General features: G+C 37.0%; 1 protein-coding gene and 1 non-coding gene across 3 annotated transcripts; both read left to right on the forward strand.

The window, feature by feature from the left end:
* Positions 1 to 9,743: 9,743 nt before the first annotated feature.
* Positions 9,744 to 9,817, forward strand: TRNAN-GUU. The gene has a single exon. It is a non-coding gene; the product is annotated as a tRNA-Asn (tRNA).
* A 6,113-nt stretch (positions 9,818 to 15,930) lies between these two features.
* Positions 15,931 to 22,329, forward strand: LOC117613843. Of its 2 annotated transcripts, none has more exons than XM_034342439.1 (4): positions 15,931 to 16,382; positions 18,024 to 18,259; positions 18,523 to 19,339; positions 19,800 to 22,329. In XM_034342439.1, exons 2-4 carry the CDS (start codon positions 18,026 to 18,028, stop codon positions 22,010 to 22,012), a joined length of 3,264 nt encoding a protein of 1,087 aa, XP_034198330.1. In that variant the 5' UTR covers positions 15,931 to 16,382; positions 18,024 to 18,025; the 3' UTR covers positions 22,013 to 22,329. The 2 variants fall into 2 exon arrangements, with proteins under 2 accessions (XP_034198330.1, XP_034198328.1); XM_034342437.1 differs by having other exon boundaries at positions 15,931 to 16,358.
* Positions 22,330 to 24,151: the final 1,822 nt, after the last annotated feature.

Consider the following 24,151-nt stretch of genomic DNA (forward strand, 5'->3'; position numbering starts at 1 on the left):
GCTTGTTTGCTTGATCACAATTGTTTCAATGTGTGTAGTTTGATGCATCAAATTGTAAGCAACTTCTCTAGCTTGGTTGTGAACACTACCAACCGGTCCAATATGAAGGTTAAATCTTTCTTTCGCCTTCTTCCAATTATTGAAGCCTACCCCAGTGAATGCATCACCACCCACTTGATCAAAATTAGATTTGAAGAGATAACAATGAAGACAAAACGCAGCATCTTTAGCAATACTATATTCCAACCAATCATGATCATCAAACCAATGAGCAATGAAGCGTCTATTAATTCCTGATTGATTACTTTGTGGGAATTTATAACTTCTAGGTTGACAAGGTCCCTTTTGTAGATATGCTTTTCGGATCTCATCCCGAATATTAGGACTATAATCCGCCATTCGAGTTCTTAGTCCAGGGTCTGCCTGAAGATTAGCTAAGATCTCATCTACTTCAATTGGTCTTGCATTTGAACTACCCGGATTAGACAGAGAAGAACTATCCGTAGATAATTTTCTTTTAAAGAATCGTTCCATAAATCTACAAATCAATTAATTCAATCAATCATTAATTTTTATCCAAAATATCATATGAATATGAAAATTTCAATAACCCACTCTCAATATTCAATATACTCCCTAAACCCATATCAATCAATATTCAATATACCAAATTATCATATCAAATAGCAATCAATATTCAATATACTCAATCAATTCATATTATCAATCAAGCATAAACTAAATCAATCTACATTAATATGATTATCACTATGATTCATATCCATAAATTTAATTACATAAAAAAAAATATCAATATGATTCATATCCATAAACTCAATCAAGCATAAACTCAATCAATCAATATGATTCATATCCATAAATTTCATTACATAAAAAAAATATCAATATCAACAATATATATTATCACTATAATAATTAATATAAAATTTTCCATGCTTACTTGTAGTTGAAAAAATGGGCGGCGGACGGCGGTAGAAGGTGGTGGTGATCAGCACTGGGCCACCGGCGAAGAGTTGATGGAGGTTGTCGAAAGTTGGGAGGTTAGGAGAGGTTAGGGTTTGAGAGGATGGGAATTAAAAAAAATTTGACTGAGCCTTGGACCAAACGACGTCGTTTGGCAAGGCTCGTTTTAAAAAAAAAAGGACGTGCAAGGCGCTGCGCAGCTGCGCAGCAAACATCACAAATCGTTTGGGACTTTCGTCGAGCACTTTGTGTGCATACAAGGGGGCTTCCAGCAGCTGTCCAAGGGGGCTTTCATGGAGTCCCTCATGGGCCTGAGGTGAGGATCAGCTCTTTGATACCCGACATTGTTGAATTCTCGAACTTTCGAGGGTAAGGCTTGATTTTCTCCACCAAGGGTGGGCTTGCGGGGTCCGCCACGAAGAATGTGGAGGTGGTGGGGTCCAAAATTGTTGAACCATTGATGAAACAGAAATCGTAGTACTTGTGAGAACGGGTACAGGAGATCCGCATGGATGGAGTGGACTGCAAAGGTCTCGAATAGTTTGGGTCCCGCCCGATCATTGATCTGGATGTCAAATTTTTTAAAGTAACTGCAACCCACAAATCAAATTGTAGGGAAACGCATTAATCAAGATTTTAAAGAAAATCAATGAAAAATAAAATAGTTGTTATTTGACTCTCAGAAACCTAATGAAGAAGTTGCAATGCGAGAAGAACTATTTTGCACTATTCACAACATTTCTCAGGCAACAATATCAATAAAAATACATAAGAAGGCAATTAATCTCAATACGAAACATAATAATAATACATATAACAAGACCTAAGTCGCGAAAAGTGATAAAGCGTAGATGTTCAGAGTAAAACTAATTCTGAAGTCATGCATGTATGAAGGCGTTACATGCAATTGGGATAACTAAGCATAAGCATACCTTTAACCTGACACATTGGGTTAAAGAAAGAAAGGAAAAAAAAAAAAAAAAAAAAGGAAAAAAGAAGATATGATAGAAGGAAAGAAAAGAATAAAGAAATTTATTGAAGATTTTGTTGTGAGAGTTAGGCAAAAACCTGGCGCTGTAGTCTTAGTTGAAATCGAATGGTTGAGTTGATGGAAGTGTAATCTCAACTTGGATGAGAGACTAACGTGGAAAATAAAGAACACCAACAGCGACACCCATAAGATTGCTGCTATCGAATCTCTCTTGTTCGTCATTGATATATATATATATATATATATATATATCAAGTATAATAACTAAAGATCAACGGGTCGATTTTTCTCCTTCTTGATCCTCTTTTCTGGTTCAAACTTCCGTGACACGAACGAGCAACAAAAACACAACTTCTTGCTGTTGATGAAATTCCATCTGATAAAAACAAAAAAGAAAATGATTCGACATATGTAAGAATATGGTGATCTTGTATTTAGGCAAGGACCAAGATCAGATTTCTTGACTACAGAAAATGGAAGACGTTTGCTACCTCTCACTCACTGCAGCTTGACTGTGATTTAAGGCTCCTCGGATGTATTTTCTTTATTCCTTTTCTTTTTCGGCACTGTCGCATATTCATGAAAGTAATTAGGGTTGGTTTGGTAATGTCTATTTTTCCTATTTTGTTTTTCTTGACTACAGCAACAAAACAAAAACAAAAAGTATAACACAACTATTTATTTATCTTTCTAAATTTGTATTTTGAAACCATTTTCTATATTTTCTCGCACCTGTATGGTTTAGGGTGAGAAAATATTGCTTTGATTGAGACGTAAAAACAAGTCCTATAGACCAAATGCATATGGATTTCTTGCGTGTGTTAAGGAGGACCATATGGTCACTGTTTTAATCATAATTTATTTCCATATATATATATACTGCATTGGCAAATGGTTGAAATGCAAAGTTTTTTTTTCCTTTTTCTTTTTCGTAGGTCTGTATTATCCAAAGTTAGTCTCAGGGGCAGTTCTGTGCACAGGGTAGGTTAGGTGCCCGCCTAGCCCAAATTTTTATTTTTAAAAACCCTGCATATGTTATAAGTCCAGGCCAAAACTAAAAAAATTAAAAGCAAACCCTACACACATGCTACCCATCCATGTGGTCCCATATCTTCTCTCTTCTTCCTTTTTGGCTATGCAACATCAACTTGTTTCTGTTGGCGTGTGCGTGAATTCAGGAAAGTGATTTCCTAATTAGTGTAGCTGACTAATTCTTGTACAATTAGGACTTTGTTTCCTAGTTTATTTTATTTCCTTGTTAAACCTGTAAAACCCTATGTAAACATATAAATAGCTCATTATGGAGATGAATAGAATTGAATCAGTTTTACCTAAACATATATTTCTACTTGGTATCAGAGCCACTGATCTTGTGGTTTCTTGGTTATCCCAAACCCTCTAATTGAATTCAAACCTATATTGAGTTCATACGTTTTTCATCCATCCTCCACATATATTGAGTTCATACTTCCACACCATCAATTTCCGCTGCAATGACAACACCCGAGGCTTCCCTTGTTCTCCCGGATAGTTCTTCGACCTCCGCTGCACAACCTCCAACTTCGTCGGTTCCACAGATTGTCACCATCTAGAATGATAATTCTGCATTGCCTACAGGAGTTATTCTGAATGAGACCAATTATGCTCTTTGCATGGAAATTCGAATTGCTACCTGTGGAAAGTTGGGCTATCTTACTGGCTCTATTTCTATGCTAGCAGAATCTGCTCCTACTTTTGATGCATGGACCACTGAAAATCTACGAGTCAAAGGTTGGTTAATTGATTCTATGTCCCCTGAGTTGATGGGCCGCTTTATTCGTCTTCGCACTACCAAGGAGATTTGGGCTGCTGTCAAGAAAGTTTTCTATGATGGATCCGACGAATCTCAAGTTTACGAATTGAACAGGAAGGCATTCACTCTCAAACAGAATGGCCAACCTATTTCCAAATATTATAGCATGCTTCAGAGTCTTTTTCAGGAACTGGATCATCGCGACCCCCCATCTATGGTGTGCTCTACTGACACTGATACATACCAAAAAAAAAACTCGACCGTCTTAGAGTTCATTTCTTTCTGGATTGGATCCCGAATTTGATCAAGTCCGTAGTGAAATCCTCCGCAAGGAACCTAAATTGGATCTCGACCAAAGTTTTGCTTATGTTTGCCGTGATGCACAACAACGCGCCAATTTTACTGGTGCTGCCGCCTCTCTTGATGCTACTGTCATGGTGGCTCAACATTCCAAAGGACCACATTCATCTCATGGGAGTTCCTCGACCCAGGGGGTGAAGGACAAACTAGTTTTCAAGTGCACTCATTGTGGTGGTTCAAAGCACACTCATGAACATTGTTATGAATTAGTTGGCTTTCCATCTTGGTGGGATCATTCTAAGAATAAAAGAAATGGTCATAAGGCACTCCAAGCCTCTGCTACTCCAAAGACCCCTTGTAAGTGGCAACAAATCAAATGAACATACTTCTGCATCTGCGTCCATGGCTACATCAAGTACAACTGGTTACGCATTGAATGTTTCTTCCACCTCACCCACTAGTAATGTCTGGATTATTGATTCAAGCGCCTCTGATCATATGACATGTGATTCGAATAAAATCACATCTTTGTCTCCATCTTCACAGTCGGTAGTATCCAATGCAAATGTAGTTCCTCTCCTGTTGTTGGAGAGGGTTCTTTATCCCTTACAGATTCGTTACACCTGGATTCAGTACTTGTTGTGCCATCATTGGATTTTAATTTGCTATCTGTTGCGCAAATTACTCATGCTCTTTTTTGTACTGTAACGTTTTGGCCAAATTGTTGTATTTTTCAGGACATCCTCACAAGGAAGATAATTGGTTATGGTACTAGAAAGGGCAAGCTGTATTTTCTGGATTTGGCAACAAGTGGTGAGACTCGGATTTCTCAAGCCTTCAAGACTAGTGGAGATTCGACTGAGAAAAATCAGAATTTTATTTGGTTGTGGCATAGACGGTTGGGTCATGCCTCCTTTGGATATCTTAAAAAGTTGTTTCCTTCATGGTTTAGTAAACTTTCGTATTTGAATTTTAAGTGTGATGTTTGTGAACTAGCAAAAAGCCATCGAGTTTCCTTCCCTTTGAGTATGAATAAAAGTACGGTGCCTTTTGCAATTGTTCATTCTGATGTTTGGGGTCCTGCTCCAATTTCTACTTCTTCTGGTGCTCGTTGATTTGTTACATTTATTGATGATTGCACACGTATGACTTGGATTTCTCTCTTAAAAACCAAGGGGGAGGTGTGTACCACATTTCAACAGTTTTACAAGATGGTAGACACTCAGTTTCATGCAAAAATTAAGATCCTTCGTTCTGATAATGGGGGTGAATTTGTGAATCATGATCTTTGTCAGTTTTTAGAAGCTCATGGAATTGAACATCAACGAACATGTCCATATACTCCTCGGCAAAATGGGGTAGCAGAGCGCAAAAATTGTCATTCGTTAGAAGTGGTTCGAGCTTCATTGTTTGATGCTCAAATGCCTCGTTCTTTTTGGGGAGAAGCAGTGTGTTCTGCTGCGTATCTTATTAATCGGGTTACCTCTAGTGTCTTGAACTTCCAAACACCATTACAAGCCCTTCGTCAGTTTTGTGCCCTTCATTCCACTCCCAATTTGGAGCCACAAGTTTTTGGATGTGTAACTTTCGTTCATCTTTATACACATAAGCGCAACAAGTTGGAGCCTCGAGCACTCAAGTGCGTGTTTAGTGGCTATGCCCAACATCAAAAAGGGTATCGCTGCTATCATCCCCCTACTCAAAAGCTCTACATCACTATGGATGTGGTTTTTCGAGAAGAAGAAATGTATTTTTCTGGGGGTGTTCAGGCACAGGCGAGTCCAGATACTGTTGATGATCAGTTCGACCTGGAAGGATTCGTTACTTTGGAGTCGTTATGTCATCTGATAGTTCAGGATGCACTAACCAACTCGTCAGATACCACTCCAGAAACTACGCACGACAGTCTTGATGACCAGTCACGGTTGGTCTCCTCACCCACAACTCAGTCACCCGGTCCGGGGGAGAAGAATGATGTATTGATGCCCGTTTTTGAAGTTTCTGTACCATTTAACCAATTATCTTCTGAGGTGTCCTCTGAACCTACAACCCATGTAATATCCCAAAACATTGATGTTGAAGATTTATATTTAACTGATTTGTTTTCAGACAATCCATCTAATGAGATACATCTACAACCATACAAATTACCTGTTCGTAAGAATCGTGGTATCCCATAGATTCAATATGAAGCAGATCCCAAAGCTAAAGTGAAGTACCCGCTTAGCAACCATGTTTCCACTCATAGATTGTCTGCACCACATGCCATGTTGATCAAACAACTATATTCTTTGTCTACACCAAGCAGTGTAGAAGAGGCTTTGATGGATCCAAACTAGAAACAAGCGATGAATGATGAGATGCAAGCTCTTCAAAAGAATTCCACATGGAAACTTGTTCCTCTCCCAAGTGGCAAACGAACTGTGGGTTGTAGATGGATTTATACCATTAAGTTGAGGGCAGATGGATCGATCGAACGGTACAAAGCTCGATTGGTGGCAAAAGGGTATACTCAGAGATATGGAGTAGATTATCAGGAGACGTTTGCTCCAGTAGCAAAAATCAATACTGTACGAATCCTAATATCACTTGCTGCAAACTTGGATTTGCCATTACACCAATTCAATGTCAAAAATGCCTTTTTACATGGTGATTTAGAAGAAGAAGTTTATATGGATCCTCTGCCTGGATGTAACTTGAGTCCCAAATCGAAACACTATGTGTGCAAATTAAAGAAGTCTTTGTATGGTTTGAAACAATCACCTATAGCATGGTTTGGGCGGTTAACAAAGTCTATGAGGGCATTTGGATATAAACAAAGTAATTTTGATCATACTTTGTTCTTGAAGCATAAGGAAAATAAAATTATAGCTTTGATAGTATATGTTGATGATATGATCGTAACAGGTGATGATCCTGATGAAAGAGATGCAGTGAATCGCATCTTGAGATATCTGAAATCAACTCATGGTAAAGGGTTAATGTATTCAAAGCAAGGACATCTGGATATAATTGGGTATACAGATGCGGATTGGGCTGGGTCCCAAACAGACAGACGATCCACTTCAGGTTACTTTACTTTTGTAGGTGGTAACCTTGTTACTTGGTGTAGTAAGAAACAAAATGTTGTTGCAAGATCAAGTGCAGAGGCAGAATATAGAGGCATGGCACATGGTGTTTGTGAGTTGAGAGGATTAAGCATGTTCTAATGGAGTTAGGTTTTAAGCCTAAAAAAACCCATGAAATTATATTGTGATAATATTGCAGCCATTAATATTGCTCATAATCCAGTTCAACATGATCGAACTAAACATGTTGAAGTGGATAGGCATTTCATTAAAGAAAGATTAGAAGACAAGACGCTTCAGTTCCCATTTGTAAAGTCAGAAGATCAGTTGGCAGATATCTTGACGAAAGCAGTTTCAAGCGAGTATTTCAGGACACGCTGAGCAAGTTGGACCTTGGTGACATTTATGCTCCAACTTGAGGGGGAGTGTTGGCGTGTGCGTGAGTTCAGGAAAGTGATTTCCTAATTAGTGTAGTTGACTTATTCTTGTATCAATTTTAGGACTTTGTCTTCGCATAGTTAAATTTTAGATTTTAGTGTTGTTTTATTTTGTTTGCATTTACTTTTGGTTTAAGTTTAGTTTTTGTATTTGTTACTTTTAACATAGAGAATAGAGATGCATTTGATAAATTACGTCCTCCCTAACTATGTGTATCTTTTTATGTTTATTAATAAAATTCACCCATAGCACGAGTTTAATATGTAAGTTTTGCCCAATTGACTTAAGTCCTAAAACCGCCACTGATTAATCTCCATTATTGCATGAATTAATGGATTTTGTAAGGTTGGAAAAAAGAAAAAAGGATGTGGTTATAACTAACTCAAAAATACCATAAACAATTGAACACTTGTTTTATTTTTCATACATATTAAGCTCTTATTTAGAATAATTTAACAAGTATGGAAAATGGTTAATGGGGTCTAGCTTATTGAAAAATGACTTGATTTGCAAATTATTGGTATTAGGTTCGAATCCATATCACGTCATGGTAGTGTGTGTGCAAGAAACCCTCTTCCTTTGTCATTTATACTATCACTTGCACTGAAAAAAAAAAATTTTAAAAAAAGACTTCCAATATTAAACAATCCTAAAAAATAGTAATAGACAATAAAAGTTAAAAAAAAAACAAAGATAATAATGTTTGAGGACAATTTGACAAAGAAAACAAATTCAAAAAAGGTTTGTTTAGCTAGTTTGGGGTTTAAAGCTTGCAAAAGAAATTTAAAAAAAAAAAAAACAAAAGTTAAATTGTTCTCAGAAGTCTTGGTGAAGATCTTCTAGTGTACCGGCCCGCACTATAGAGTAGGTGTTCTACATTCTATGATTACATTATAGCGACGGTATTCACACGAGCGGCCTACGGTCATACTTAGATGTTTGATCGATACGGTGGGCCCTATATGGCATAACGCCAATAGCAGGACGTGGAGGAGGAGGAGGAGGAGAGAGAGAGAGAGATGGAGAGACCGCAGGCGCAGATGATTTCTCTAATGCGGAGAGCAGTGATTAGACCAAAATAGATTCGGGCGTGGGTCCCACGACACATCGGTTTTAGTTTCGGTCCTTTTTGTTTCTGCCAATAAGAAAATGACCATGCATCCGTCATTCAGACTGTCTCTCAGTCTCAGATGAGAAAGATACGGGTAACAGTCCAAACGTACAATTTATGACTCTGAAATTATGAAAGCGTCCTTCTGTATGATTAACTACGAATGACGATACAACTTTTTTGCTACTGCCACCCCTGTGGATCAGTAAAAATAGCATCTTTTATTGAACACGGTGGTACCGACAATAACCATTATGCCATGCTTAAGTCCACTTATAATCCTTTTGTTTTCTTTTTCCAAATTTTGGAAAAACTAGAATACAAAATTTTAATGTTTACCCAAAAAAAAAAAACTCAACATTTTTTTGTTTTAATAATCTTTTATACAAGATATGGTATAAACTACTTGCTAACTTGTTGTGAATGACGAGAAAAATATATACTTGTAATGAGTTTAATATCTAAAGAAGGTCTTAAGTTCGACTCACATGAATGACGAGAACAATATACAATTATAATGAGTTCAATACCTAGTTAGTGGTATAGTCTTATGTCATTGGTGGTTTGTCTCGTTGTAAATTGTTGTGAGTAGACTGACTGGTTGCAATAGTATCTTGTAATATCGTTTGTCTTATCTTAAAAAAGTATACTCTAATTTATGGAGAATGGCATACGATCTCGGGTGCAAATGAGCGAACTTACTATTATGACCAACTAACCTAATTTACGATTGAAATTTTTCATAAAACTCTATATTAATTACTTATTGTATGACATACATTCGAGATTTTAGTATGACATACATTCGAAATTTTTCATAAAACTCTATATTAATCCCTTTTAATTGTTAAAGCAAATTCATTTCCTCGGAGATCTAATGGGACGAGCCTGAGGCTTAAAATGAGCGACTAGTTTCATTTGGAAAACTAAACAAATAAAAGCCCATGCAGCTTTCAATTGGGCCTAACAGATCCCTCATATAAGTGGTTACAAAGAGATAAGGTAGGTAGGGTCGCAACATCAGTTTAAATTAGAAACGTAAAGTTGTAATAACAAGTAGCTGGAATAGCTCAGTTGGCTAGAGCGTGTGGCTGTTAACCACAAGGTCGGAGGTTCGAGCCCTCCTTCTAGCGTAACTTTTTAACTTTTCTCGTATTAAAGAGGATAATATCGATTTCGGGCCTGGATTAGAATATTTACAAGAAATTAGCTAGCCCAAACCCAATTACCCAACCTTCGTCTCTGGTAGGCCACAACCCTAATTCCAAACCAAGAAACGATGTAGAATTAGGTGAGATTATTGTGAGTAGAAGCCAAAGCCTTAGCCAATGATTTTGCATTAATGTACCAACCCAAACCAACCCAAGTGTAAATGTGCAATTGAATTCACCTTATGACTTATGAGTTGTGAACTTGTGGTTTAGATTAGATGGCCATGGCCAGGCCAACACACTTCAACATCATATCCTGCTCTTTAAAACAGTGGCTGTCCATACAACCTTAACTGACCCATTCAACAGAATAAAATCCTATACCTACCAATTAGCTTTTCTCACTATTTATATTAAATTAATAAATAAAGTCATGCAATTGACAGACATGACCTCTTAGATCTCTTTATGGCATAGTAACTCACATCAATTTTTGGATCTCCTTTGAGTCGAATAATGTCTATGAGATTTGAATTTGGGATCTCTCTCAATTAGTTAGAGTCTAAAGGCTCGTTTAGGATTTCTTTATGAAACATTTATGCTCATAAGTGCTTTTATTATAAAAACGTTGAAATTTTCATAAGAAATCCAATTGCTTTATGAAAAAGAACTTAGAGTGCTTCTTGAAGAAGCACATAGTATATGCTTCTCCATAAAGTGTTTCTATAATCCAAAAGTAGTTGAAGAGCTGTCAGAAACGATTTTAGCCCTTTCATAATCATTTCTAAATATGCTTTAAGTAGACCAAATTCTTATGTGAAAAGATATGTTGTTGTTTTATGTTATACACGTATATTTAGGCAATTTAAAAAGTTATGCTAACGACAGTCGCTCATATGCATGTAATTGTTGTTATATTCAAAACATGGACCCAAGTAACAATCAAAATCGGTCACTTTTTAACATTGGGCCAAATGCTCGCTTGTGAATGATCAGCTCGTTCAAAGTTTTGTTCTCTAATATTTTTGCAAATGGTTTTTTAAAAAAGAAAGAATTATTGTGCAAGTGAAAATTACCTTAAAAGGACAATTATGGTAAATGTTGGGGCATAGTTTTGACCGACTTTGTTGAAAAAGCTAGTGGAAAGCAGATGCTTTGCTCTCTCCTGTCTCAGATGATCAGATTCTTGGGAGTTGTGAGAGGGGGACACACTACACTACAGAGAAGAGTGTGAGGGACTGGATTGGATTAGATTAGATTAGATGAGACGAGACCCCGATGAGATGAGAGATGCCATCAATGTGGGGACCCATCAGGGGCATCTTGGTCAGCCCATTAAGACAATGGCGTTTCCGTTATTGTTTCTCAAAGTGAGGGGCTTTCTTTCCGGAGGCAATTCGTTTAGAAGCCCAAGAATCGTGGACACAGATCGACATAGGGATTTGAGAGAGAGAGAGTTTTTAAGTTTGATGAGATTTAATGGAATTTTCGCCGCAAGATTTCGGACGCATGAAAGAGAAAGACATGTACGGACAGTGTTGGAATCTCAGTTTTGTCCCTCTAATAAGTATGCCTTCGGTTGCTTAAGAATCCCGTAATTGGATGACCGCAAATGACTTTTTATATATTTACTTGGATTTTTTTTTTAAAAAAAATAATTTAAAATTCATGTGCAACTGACATTGAATTATAGATCTAGAAAAGAACTAAACATTTTATGAATGACCAAAGTTGGTGGTGACCTCGTCACATATCATAATCTATGATTACTTTTGTGTTCTATTTGGACAAAGACCCTATTTTTCCTTTGTCACAAATTCACAACTTTGTGGCATATGCTTCATCTCGCGACAGCTACTCAAAATTGCAATAATTTGTTCACTTGTTTGATTTTGGCTTTACAAATCAATTTCCCGTCAGGATTCTTTCGCTGTCCCAAACCCTAAATTCCATAACTTTGCCAAATAAAACCCCCCACTGACTTGTCTATTCGGTATTTTGGCCATCCTATTCTTGCTGCAGGCATGCCTTTCACAAAGCTAGGGTTTCTGTTTCAGATCCTTTTCGGTTTCCAAGCACATGATGCAACAAGTACCAAATTGGGGCAATTCTTGAAAAGTCCAAGCCCGGCTCTATATATATAATTAGCTCCATGGGCTCTGTTATCCGGAAGGGGAAAAAGAAAAGCCTGTGTGTTTACAGTGGTTCAAACTTTTTATTTTTAGTCTTAATTCACAAGATTGGAAAAAGAAAACCGTTTTTGGCGTTTTGTTGAAATTTATTAAATATATTAAGCTCAAATTTGGGAGGATTTTCCCAAGAAAGGAAAAGGAAAGTTTATGGACCCTGTTCTATTTACCCGGCAATTTGGGAAAAGTATGTGCAAGAATATTAATGTTTCATTATAAACAAATCATAGTGTGATATGTGTATATAAATTTTTTTCTTTATAAGTTTAGACCAATAAAATTAAATTGCTCTTTACATGTAACGAGTCAAGTAATATTCTTATGTACGTACCTAATAGAGCCAAACAGTATCCTTTAGTCAAATAAATTGATAATACCCCCTAATTGCAATTGTAACTTATTGAAACTAGAACCTTGTCCCATATTTCCTTCAGTCAAATCACGGATGGGGTTGCCCTTTTCAATCTAGAAATTTGATAATTACGTCTTGTTGTTTTCATCTTTGAAGGTACTATTTTTATAACTCAATAATATGGCTCAAATAAGTAGTGGGGTTGGGTTTGTGGCAGTAAAACTTTAACCTTTTTACTGCGTTTTTATATGTTTTTTTTTTTTGCAAAGATTGTCACAGAGTAAATCAATTGTGCCAAAATTCAAATTCAGAGAAACACTTGTATGTAACGGAGATATCACTGTTTTGCTATTTCCGACTAATTATACTATGTCATGCATGATTGACATAACGTGATTGACCTATCCCCGTCACATAAGTTTTTATGCAAAATCCATGTTGCTTTAATTCTTCTGGTTGAAACTAATTTAGGGTGGGGTTTCCATTCAAGGGAATAAATTAAAACACTGAGTTGGCTCCTGCAACTGTTTTTGAGAGTGGTGAAGAGTAGCTCTGAAGAATTCATTACAACTTATGAGGGTCAGATCTGATTGAATTGGCCCTCTAACAAACAAACTGGTACAATCAAACAACCTTATATGAAATTAGAAAGGGGATTTTTTCTGCAACATTTCTATCTCCGGTGCCTCTCTCACAATATTACCCAAAAAGTGGAAATGAAAAATATTGCATTACTTGACCAAAAATCAAACATTAATAAAAGGTATGAGCCAATCAAAATTTGTGGGACCTCATGCACAATAACCCTAGTGGGGCCCTTCACATCCAGTTAGCCAAATCTTCCACTAGTTGGATTGGAAAGCCTCACACATTTTCCATGAAAGTGACCATGGGAAATAAAGGACCACAGTTTAGGTCTAACGTTGGGGAAAGATGGAAAAATATCTAAAATGATTAAACAATTACTTGGCTGGCAACCAGTTATTTGACGTGCTTAATGACATGTGGACATAATTGGTTGGACGGAGTAGCGGAGTTTGTCTCTACGTACTTATTAAGTTACAAATTAGCCTCTTAACATGCGCTCAACGTATGTCCGATATTTCATATATCGATAATAATTTTTACATTAGTTGAAAAATGAGAGTAATCAATCGACCCTATAAAGTTAAAGAAAAATAAATAAATAAACATTGTTATGGGGTCTAATATCATCTGTCAAAGATAATTCGTTGAATTTTTTGTGGGTGGATTAGTCAAAAACAAGAGATAAGAGAAAGAAGCAAATCTTGAATGAGAGAAAAATCGTTGAGGTATTTAATAAGTTTAATAATGAGCACTGAGCAAGAGAATGAGAAAAGAAGTTTGACTCAATGAGTATAATAAGAAGAAAAAAAGTTTTCATGTCTGGCAAAGAGGAAGAATTGGTAGATTCAAATTTCTTGAATCATGAGACATTCGGTAGAGATGCACAACCAATTATGATTAGATATATATATATATATATGTTGGGCACTATGTTTCAGGTAATAAATTCGAGTCTTAACATTCGTATAGTGTATGTGAGTTTAGTGAAAAAACAAAAAAGGAAAATGGTAAAAAAAAACTTTTGATTGATGAGCATGAGCGGATCATGAGAAGCCAAGGCAACATTGTCTGGACAACTGAACCGCCATATATGTTTAGTTTATGTCCAAAATTGGGACGCATTGTTTGCTTTGCCCAGACTATCTACTGATGCCTTTTTGGGTTGTATTTTGCGGTCCCGAACCCGGAGACTTGCTGCTTTTGTTTGATTGACGTTTCTAAATATACATTCATTTCTTTCTATATATTTTTTTAAGTTGCAAGTTTCCTGTCCATTTACAATAATTTCTGTCATTTTTTGCCCACATATCATCTGCTTTTTTTTGTTGGTCAAGATTCCTGGTCCATCTAGCTGGGTCTAGGGCAATGTGAGACCAAGTACGTTACCAAGCCCTAAGGCCAAGGGTGCCCAACTCACTTAATTTGAGCTCCAATTTGCAAGCGTAATGCATGCACCAACACCAAGGGAGTTTGAAGCACAGATGTTCATCAAGTATTCACAACCCCAATGTAAGCCATGATTTTAATAATCATCAATTGTTTTCTACTGGTTTTCTTGAATTTTAAACAATTATGATTTTTTTAAACTGTTAAAGTTTTTGAGTTGGTTTAGTGCTATTTGTGTCCGCTCGGTTATAGATATTTCATATTTGAATCACATGTTTGGGATGGCAAGAACGATACATGTTTGGATATCTAGTTAGTTGTAGTTAGCGTCATTGTGGTGGTGTAGTGTAGTCTTGTTGGCGATGTATTGACTCGTTATAAAAATATCTTGTAAGTTGTAAATAATTTTTTTAAAAAACCAATAAATTGTTAATATTCTCACACATATAAAAATTGTTTTCATACATATATTTTAGTACAAGAGATAGTCTAAATTACAAACAGATGAGGATTTTTCATACACATGCACACTATCAAGGTGTCATAGAGGTTCGAATATGAGACCTATGATTTGCAAGTCAAGACCCTTTACTATTTGGGCTAGATCCGTTGGTAAATTATTTTCACATATAGAGATCAAATTGTTGAATGCATCATATGTGAAGATTTATTATAACCAACCATAATCAATGTCACCCAAGGTTCACGGGACATTTTTGTTTTGGTAAGAGTTGCAATTCAATATAGAGTAGTTATTTCAAAGAGTTTGGTAAATTTTCTATAAATAGAGTCTGTGGATAATTATTATTAAATTAAAAGAGTAAGTAGTTTGGTAAAATAATTACGTGGAAATGGAGGAGGTTTTAAGGTGCTTAAAAAGTATGATTTGCTGGTAATAAAGTGATTAAACATTCTAATTGACCTGGCATTCATCGTGTGATCTAAGATGTCCCGGAAAATAAGCCACGTGGTGGAGGCTATAAATATCATCCGCTTTTCTTTTGTAACGAGGTACAGTTTCGCAGTGTTGTCGCAAATGACAAATAGACTCGCTGTTACAGAAACAGAGGATCAGCCAATCAATACCCAACAGAAGAATCAAATCCCATTCCCGTAATTATAAGCTACCCAGAAGGGCATTTGTTTCCTTCCTGCCCCAAAAGCCTCTCAACTCAAGAAACCTCATCCTTGCCACAGTATCAGGGGACCCACGTTTTGTCTGCTGTGTGTATTAACCAATTAAACACTGCTTAATTTGGAAAAATTTGAGTGCTTTGAGCTAAATTACGAGTCTTTTTAACAACCAGGGCTCAGAAAGATTGTATTGTCAAGCTTCGCTGCTGTTGCAGTAATGCAGGCGTTGCATATATTAATGCAATAATTTATTTAAATTTATTTAAATATCTGGATATCAGTCTACCACAGTTGTTTAGAATTAATTTTTAATATCTGTACCAAAAGCAAGGAGGGTGGAGAGAATCTAGAAATGCCCATTTCTTTTCATTTCTTCAAAAACCCATAAATAAATTATTTGTATACTTATTGGGAAAAATAAATATATGAGAGAGAAGGGAAGAAAAAGCAGAGAATAAAAAGAGACCGGATGTTGACAAATTTCATGTCACTGTTCTTAGAAGGTCGTTTGTTTGTGTGAAGATTTCTTATCTGGGATCTCTCTCTAAAAAAATAAACTCTTTCTCTCTCTAAAGCTATATGCTTTTCTTTCTTAGAGAGAGATACACAGAGAGAGAGAGAGAGTGGCCCAGCAGATCGAAATCTCCTCCTTTTCTTCAACCTGATGACGATCTAAGCTTCTTGAATGGTGTTGCAAAAGCACCCACTTAGTTGTTGCTTGTATAATTTTAGATACACAATATAGTTTTTAGCTGCTCTTTTCATAGTGAGAGCCTGCTCGGACTCTGAATTTTCATGATGTGAAAGCGTCCGCTGAATGATTAAATCTGTAGCGGATGCTTGAGGAGAGGTGATAATAGGATGTGGGTCTGAGGTAAAATTCTCATCGGCTTTCTGGGTAAATTGATTTTCAGATAGTTTTTTTTTTGGTGATTTGATTAATTGGGTATTCAAATTAAGTATCAAGTTTGGATAAATTGTTGGTTTTTATGGGTCTAATATTTGGGTTTATGCATTTGTTTCCTCATTGCAACTTGTCTACTGAAAAAAAGAGTTTTGTGGTTCTCTTCTGTATTGATTGGTCTTGTTGGCTATTAAAAAATTTTGATGGGAAATTTCAGAATTTGTTACTGTAGGTTCTGGGTTTTCATTGTTGCAAATTGTTGTTAGTTTTGTTTGTAACCGGCGAGATCTGTTTTATTAATTTTTATTGCAAAGTTCATTCTCGATCATAAGATTTCTAAAAGTTCCAGTCAGTTGGCCTTGCCCCCCTCAAATTTCGCTCTATATTGGTGATGTGGTAAAACCATGTCCTTATTTATTTCTTATTTTATTTTTACCTTTTTTGGCCTTCTTGTGTCTGCTTCGAATTGCATCAGTTAAGGATATTTCTACTTCATTAAGAATTAAATAAAGACCTCTTTTGTTTTCTCAAAGCTCACATTCATTAGACTTCAAATTGAAGGGGAGTTTTTATTGTGCTGCTGATTCATGGAGGTTTCTGTTGATGGGATGATTCCACCTTCGTTGGATCCATACCCATTAAACCCAATGGCTTCTAGTCAGATCATAGATGGCACTCTCTGATTTGGAAATCATAATTAACTGTTCACTTGCGTGTGTTTTGTCAATTGGGTGGTTTGGTTTACATCTCCAATTAAGCCATAAAGTCTGCTACTTGAGGATGTGAAACTCTTTGTGCATGTCCCATTTTGGCACAGTTCCTTAACTTGTTGCCGATTTCCCCAGTCAATGAGAAATGTGGATTCCTTCTCATTTAGCAGTAGTATGTTGAATTTTGTTCGAGATAGCAGTCAAAGTCAGTCGAATGCGAGGGAGCCAGTAGCATTCATTAAATTTGCTTCTCTTTAGAATATTTTAGATAATAGCTTACTTAATTCTTCGGCTTAAGCCCAGTAAAATTATTGAGGCTCTCAAGCATGCAAAATTTTCCATATTGGTGAGATGATTTGTAAAACAGACTTGGGATAGTAGCTTTTAACTATTAATTTCATATTTTCAGGCACTGTCAAGTTTTCAACTATAGTATACAATAGTTGGGAATGCCTAGTGGCCTTTTCGTGTAATAATCACTTGGATTATTCTGATCGTTGAGGGATTCTTTTCCTGCTTTGACAGTTCTAGGAGAACATGGAATCCATGTAATTTGATTGAAGAAGCTTTAGGTTCTGAATTTAGCCACAGAGAAACTAAATTAAGTTATAAAATTGACTCTTGTGCTGATTTGCATATGATAACTCCTCACCTTTGTGTTCTCAGTGCATAATAACTTTAGCAGCCAGTAAACATTTACCATCTATTGAAATGTTCCTTATGCAAGATTTAACTAGTCTAAGCATCTTACTTATTTAGGTTAGTGTGTCATATTACACAGAGGATTTCGTTTCTTGTATATAACTGTAATCCATTTCCTTTACATGTACTTGATATTAGTTGCCCTTCTATGGTCCAGCAGTTTCCTGTTTGGTTTGTCTTAATTTTGGCACGTGAATGTTTCTTTATTGGTTTCCTTTTGCAGGAATGGGAACAAAAATGCAGTGTAAAAGCTACTTGCCAGGGTATTACTCAGTGAGGGATCTTAATGAGGATCCTAACAATTGTAGTTGGCCCGTATATTATGGAGATAAAACATTGTCAAACAGGCAGTATTGCAATGGCTTCTTGCCAAGGGCCACTGCTGATGCTTATCCAGGGTATGATAAGGATGTAGTCAAGCAGACAATGCTTGAGCATGAGGCCATATTCAAGAATCAGGTATTTGTCAAGTTTCTTATTTGTTCTGTGAGTATAATGTCATGTATCTTCAAGTAATTCAATTCATGTCAATATCTCTCAGCCTTTAACAAATTCTTAGTGATTTGATTAATTGAGCATTTTTGTATATTTTTTCAATTCTATATTTAGAGGACTTTAATTTGGTATAATCTGATTGACCCTTCAGGAACCTTGTTTGCTTTATTTATTATTCTACTCGATATGTAGGCACTTGAACATTTATGGACTTTCATTTCTTCCAGGTGCTTGAACTTCACCGGCTGTACAGAATTCAAAGGGACTTGATGGATGATTTCAAAAGGAAAGAACTACATAGAAACCAGATACCTATGGAGACATCATTGTCGTCAAGTCCCTTAGTATCTCAAATTACATCGGAAGATGCTCGTAAATGGCATGATTCCAGCTTTCCTTTGGTAAACAATGTTTATGCTGGTCCATCAATTCCAGGTGTTGAAGGTATCCATTCTCAATCTAGTGCTGTAAAAGGAAACATCCCAAAAAATGGTTTGTTTCCAAGTCAAAATGGGATTATTTCTAAAGATCTTGAGGTGATGGAATCAAGACCCACAAAAGTGAGGAAAAAAATGTTTGATCTTCAACTTCCAGCTGATGTGTACATCGATTCTGAAGAAGGGGAGCAGTTCAGTGATGAGAAAGTTTCTGGCACGCCTAGTTGTCAGCCAAATAAAGGTTGTAAAACAGCACTTGAGGGTGGTACAAAGCTCTTTTCCAGCAATGGTGGGAAGACAGATTGCAAAGGAGATGCTTTGAGATCTGATTCATGTTTGAGGAGCCCAAATGGCTTGGCAGACTTGAATGAGCCTATTCAATTTGAAGAAACCAATGCTTCAGCATACGATTATCATCTGGCCTATGACTCTTTTCATGGAAAGATTCAACGTCCTGATCTGGCTGCCAAGTCAAGGTTGCAGCTTCTAGGTTTGGCAAAGGATATATCACTCGACTCTCGTTATGTAAGTGATAATGTTATCCAGAACAACTCACAATTGGAGAACAAGGGAAGTGGAAAAGAGTGGTTTTCCCATGTTCTTGCAGGTATTGTTACTGCATGAAATTTGATTAAACTTAAGCTGGTCCCTTGTGACATCTGCATTGACCCTACTTTTCTTTTGCTTTAGTAATTGATTAAATTTCTATTCCTATTCGTTCACTGGAAGGCTTTGTAGATTGATATGTGCAATTTTGGTATATTCTAGTTTGTTTAAAAATTATAAATATGAATGTATTAGAAAACGACAAAATTTATCAGAAATTTAAGAGATGAAACAAAGGATTAAATTGAACAACTAAATTTCAGTGTTCTGAGCTGTGGGATCATCTCATTCTTTCATAATTGATCATGGATGTAGTTGGTGAATCTGCAGGCCTGCTATGGGCTATGTTGCCATTTGGATAGGCCATAAATTGAGAAGTCTATATTGAGAATGCAGCATTTTTTGTTAAAGATCTGTTCCATTATAAAAGTTAACTTCACCTATCTGCTATTGTATTACAGGGCAAAGTAAAAGCAACCTTGAAAGTGTTTCCGAATGTCTCCAGACAGAAAGGTTGCCTGTATCATCCCAGCCAATGCAAGTTTCTATTAACAATGTTCATGAACCCACTTTCTATCTGACCGATAGAAGCAAGGTGGATTTGTGGAGAGAGAGGACAGTTTGTGGTGTGGAGGATTCCGAAAGAAGTCATGAAATTTCCAGTAGTAAGCATCCAAGTATTTTCATGGCTTCTCATATGCCCAGTCCATATTCCATTCTTCCTTCCTCTGATGTGGCCAAGTCCTGGACACACTCGGTTTCATCTTGGGAAAACCCAGGCAGTAGCTTAAGCCAGAAGTCAATATCAGTTCAAACTCACCCATGTCTTAACTCATCTGCTACCTTGAGTAAGAGTTCCCAGTCATCAGTTCAGAGCAATGGGATTTTTGGAGATAGGCGGTATCTCAACAACCATTCTAGTTCTAACCAAGGTTCTGGGAGTGAAGTGCCATACCAAAATGGGTTTCACCATGGTTCCTCTTCAGGATCTAAGGAGCCAGTTCGCTTCCCTTCTCTCAGCTGTGACTATCAGAGCAGCAGTAACAATCATAATGGAGGCCCTGAACACTTGATGAGTCATGGTTCAACAACGCACCCCAAGGGTTCAAATTGCTTGGATGTGAAGTCTGGAAGGGAAGTAAACTTGAATGTAGTTCTTTCAAACAGCTCATCTAATGAAGAAATACTCCAGCAGGGTCTTAAAATCATAGGGGGAGAACAAAAGCATGTGGACCATCTTGCAGCTTTTCCCTGGCTAAGAGCTAAGCCTGCTTCTAAGAATGAGTTTTCCAACGTGGGCAAAGTTTCAAAGACTGGCGAGCGGGGTTTCTTTCAATCTTCTATGAATAATTCATCCAATAAAACTGAAGTTGGAAAGGATTTGAATCAAATTTTTGCTCAGGATATAAAATCTGTTTTGTCTGGAAATGATGTTGAGGCCAGAAGGAATGAACTAGGTGACATCCCATGCAAGAGAAAACTTCTTGGATTTCCTATTTTTGAGAAGTCTTATATTTCTAAGAACGAGTCCTCTTCCCTTACCTCCCCTTCTGTGTCTATTTCTCATCAACCTGAGAGAGGAGGGGAAAATACCAGGAGAAACAGAGAACTGGATATCAACTTGCCTTGTGATCCTTCAGCACCTGAGTTGGCCAGAAAAAATGTAGCAGAAATTGTAGTTGTAGAAGAAGGAAGAGATACAAAAGTTGCCAGTTTCAGACATTACATTGATTTGAACTCGTGTATCAGCGACGATGAAGTATCTTTGAAACCTTCTGTTCCAAGCACTAGTGTGAAGATTACAGTAGAGATAGATTTGGAAGCCCCCATTGTTCCGGAGACTGATGATGATGTTATTCCTGGAGAAACATCTGCTGAAAAGCAGAAAGAAATCTCTTTAGCATCACAACACACAGCTGAACCTCCTCAAGATGAACTTGTGCGAGTAGCGGCGGAGGCAATAGTTTCCATCTCATCATCTGGTCCTCACAATCATATGAATGAATCATCTTGCGATCCACCAGAAGCTTCTTCAACTGACCCCCTTCTGTGGTTTGTGGAGATAGCTTCTATTTGTGGGAATGATCTTGAGAGCAAGTTTGACACTGTTTTGAGAGGAAAAGATGGTGAAGATAAGGAGTCGTCTTTATCAGAAGAGTTTGATTACTTTGAATCCATGACTTTGAAACTGACAGAGACCAAGGAAGAAGATTACATGCCTAAGCCTCTGGTTCCAGAAGACTTAAAGCTGGAAGAAACAGGAAACGCATTACCAGCAAATCAGCCCAGAAAAGGCCAGTCAAGGAGAGGGAGGCAGCGGAGGGACTTCCAAAGGGATATCCTTCCTGGTCTTGTTTCTTTGTCAAGGCATGAGGTAACAGAAGATCTTCAGACATTTGGAGGGTTGATGCGGGCAACAGGTCATGCATGGCATTCGGGACTGACAAGGAGAAACTCAACAAGAAACGGTTGTGGTAGAGGCAGGCGACGAGCAGTGGTGAGTCCCTCTCCCCCCGTGGCAACTAGCCCAGCTTGCACTCCGCTGGTACAGCAGCTTAATAATACCGAAATGGGGCTGGAAGATAGGAGCCTGACAGGTTGGGGTAAGACTACCAGAAGGCCCCGTAGGCAAAGATGCCCGGCAGGCAATCCTCCATCAGTTCCATTAACCTAAACATGGTGAAGAGGCTTTAACTTATTGATTGAGTTCTATAGAGCAAATTAGGGTGTCGTTTCTATGGCTTCGGGGGGTTTGAGGTTGCCATGGGAATTGATTGCCCTCTGTACATTTCTTAGCCCAAATTCTGGGTTGGCTTGATTTTCTATCTTTGGGTGGTGCCATCTTTGTATTATTCAAAAATAATGTTGCATGATTTATTCCCGGATAGATACCAGTGTTTCTTCTATTTGCGTATGCATTGTCAGTCTTCTGGGAATTCAGATGTGAATTTATCATTATTTCATATGTGAATATGCTGCTTCTGAATCTAATCTGATCCCCCAAATCTCTCTCTCTCTGAGTGTGTTTTTTGTTGATGAATTGGCTAATATACTAAGAACAAGTACAAACAGTACATCCATACTGCAATAAAGATGTCCTGTGCAAACAGCACCGACAGCTCAAGCAAACCCAGTACAAACCAGAAGAACAAAATAAAATAGAAAGCCCTCAACTCAAATGAAAGATGCCATGTGAGAGAATGAGTGTACAATTCTCATGTCATGCTCAGGTCAGGTGGGTTCTTTTTTTTAACCAAATCTACTCGTACATCCTTCTTATTTCTATTTTGAGCTAAAACTTCATGGCCAGCAGTATGTACGTAAATGGTTTAGTATCTGAGTTCAGGATGGATGGTGGATCAAGAAGTTGTTGCCACATAAGGAGAAAGAAAGCATGTAATGTAAGACACGAGTTCCACGTATCCACATGATGTGCCTTGTTTGTTTGTGAATCAAAAAAAGCGGTTTTTAGTTCACTGTCTATCCTTTTGCAGAAATTTGGGATGGTTTTATGGCCAAACATGCCCCACCAATAAGCTTCTTTTCACTTGCATTGACAAAGGTGATGATAAATATTCTGGACCCAAAGAATCAAAAGAATTAAAAGACAAAAGGAAGAAAGCCAGCAAAGAAAAGAAGCTGTCTTTGGCATTTGCCGTGTTCTATGCAATCTTGCCAAACCCATTACTTTATCCAACCACCTTCCCTAATCATCTTTTATTTTACTCAAAAGTTGATGGAAAGTTAAAATCTCTGCATTAAGAAACCAAAAGAAATAAAAGGATTGCATGTAATTTGCAGCTTAGCTTTTTACCATTTTTTATTTTAAATTTATATTCTACTACTTTGAAACCTGTACGGTTTATATATTTGGATTTTGACTTAACAATCTTTTTTTTTTTTTTAGTTGATTCTCCAATTGGGTTATTTATTTATTCATAATTTCACACTCATGGACAAAAAAAAAAAGAAAAAAAAAAAAAGAGTTCATGTCTTAACATGGGTCCTACATAAGTTTCATTGTATAATATTTCCACGTCATATGCTTCATGGGAGTGAGGAGAGGGAGAAGGAGAAGATCTTAGGGTTTACTACACGTGGCAGCAATCAGATATGATTCGATGAGCAGAGCATCAAGCACCAACCTGAATGAATGAAAAGAATGAATGGATGGGACTGTCGGTGTGTTTGGACTGAGATTGAGTTTTGATTTGGTGCTACAACGACTACCTACCTCCCTCTCTACCTACAAATCACAATCTCAATCTGAATTTATCCAATGTGTTGTACACGTGTCGTACAAACAAACAAACAAAATAAAAAAAGATACTCTCCTTCTAACGTCCTACCAATCACATTCCACACCAACCCCCACTCTCCTCTCTCTCTCTCTCTCTCTCTCTCTCTTTTTATTATGTCATTCTAGGACAACAATACCCACCAAAACTTCACAACCACAAATCATAATTCACCAATTCACAATTTTGAGACTTTGAGTGCTTCCCCCTGCACATATTTATATTATCATCCTTTTCAAAAGACTAATTAAATTACAAAAAGAAATGAACCTTATCTTTATGTATATTAATTTTCTATAATTGGGTTTGGGTATGAGGATCCTTTCTGTTTGTTTGCATCTTTGAAGTTAAATAAAGTAATTAACCAACTTGATTTGATCCCTCCTCACTTGAAAAGAGACATTCTTACTTCCTGCAAATTAAAGTTTGACATATGCAAAAATAATTCATCAAAAACACAAAAAGAAGAATCACATCGCACATGTTAAACTATAATTTAAAGGAAGATAAGAGTT

The sequence above is a fragment of the Prunus dulcis genome, chromosome 1, assembly GCF_902201215.1.
Source record: "Prunus dulcis chromosome 1, ALMONDv2, whole genome shotgun sequence".
NCBI lineage: Eukaryota > Viridiplantae > Streptophyta > Magnoliopsida > Rosales > Rosaceae > Prunus > Prunus dulcis.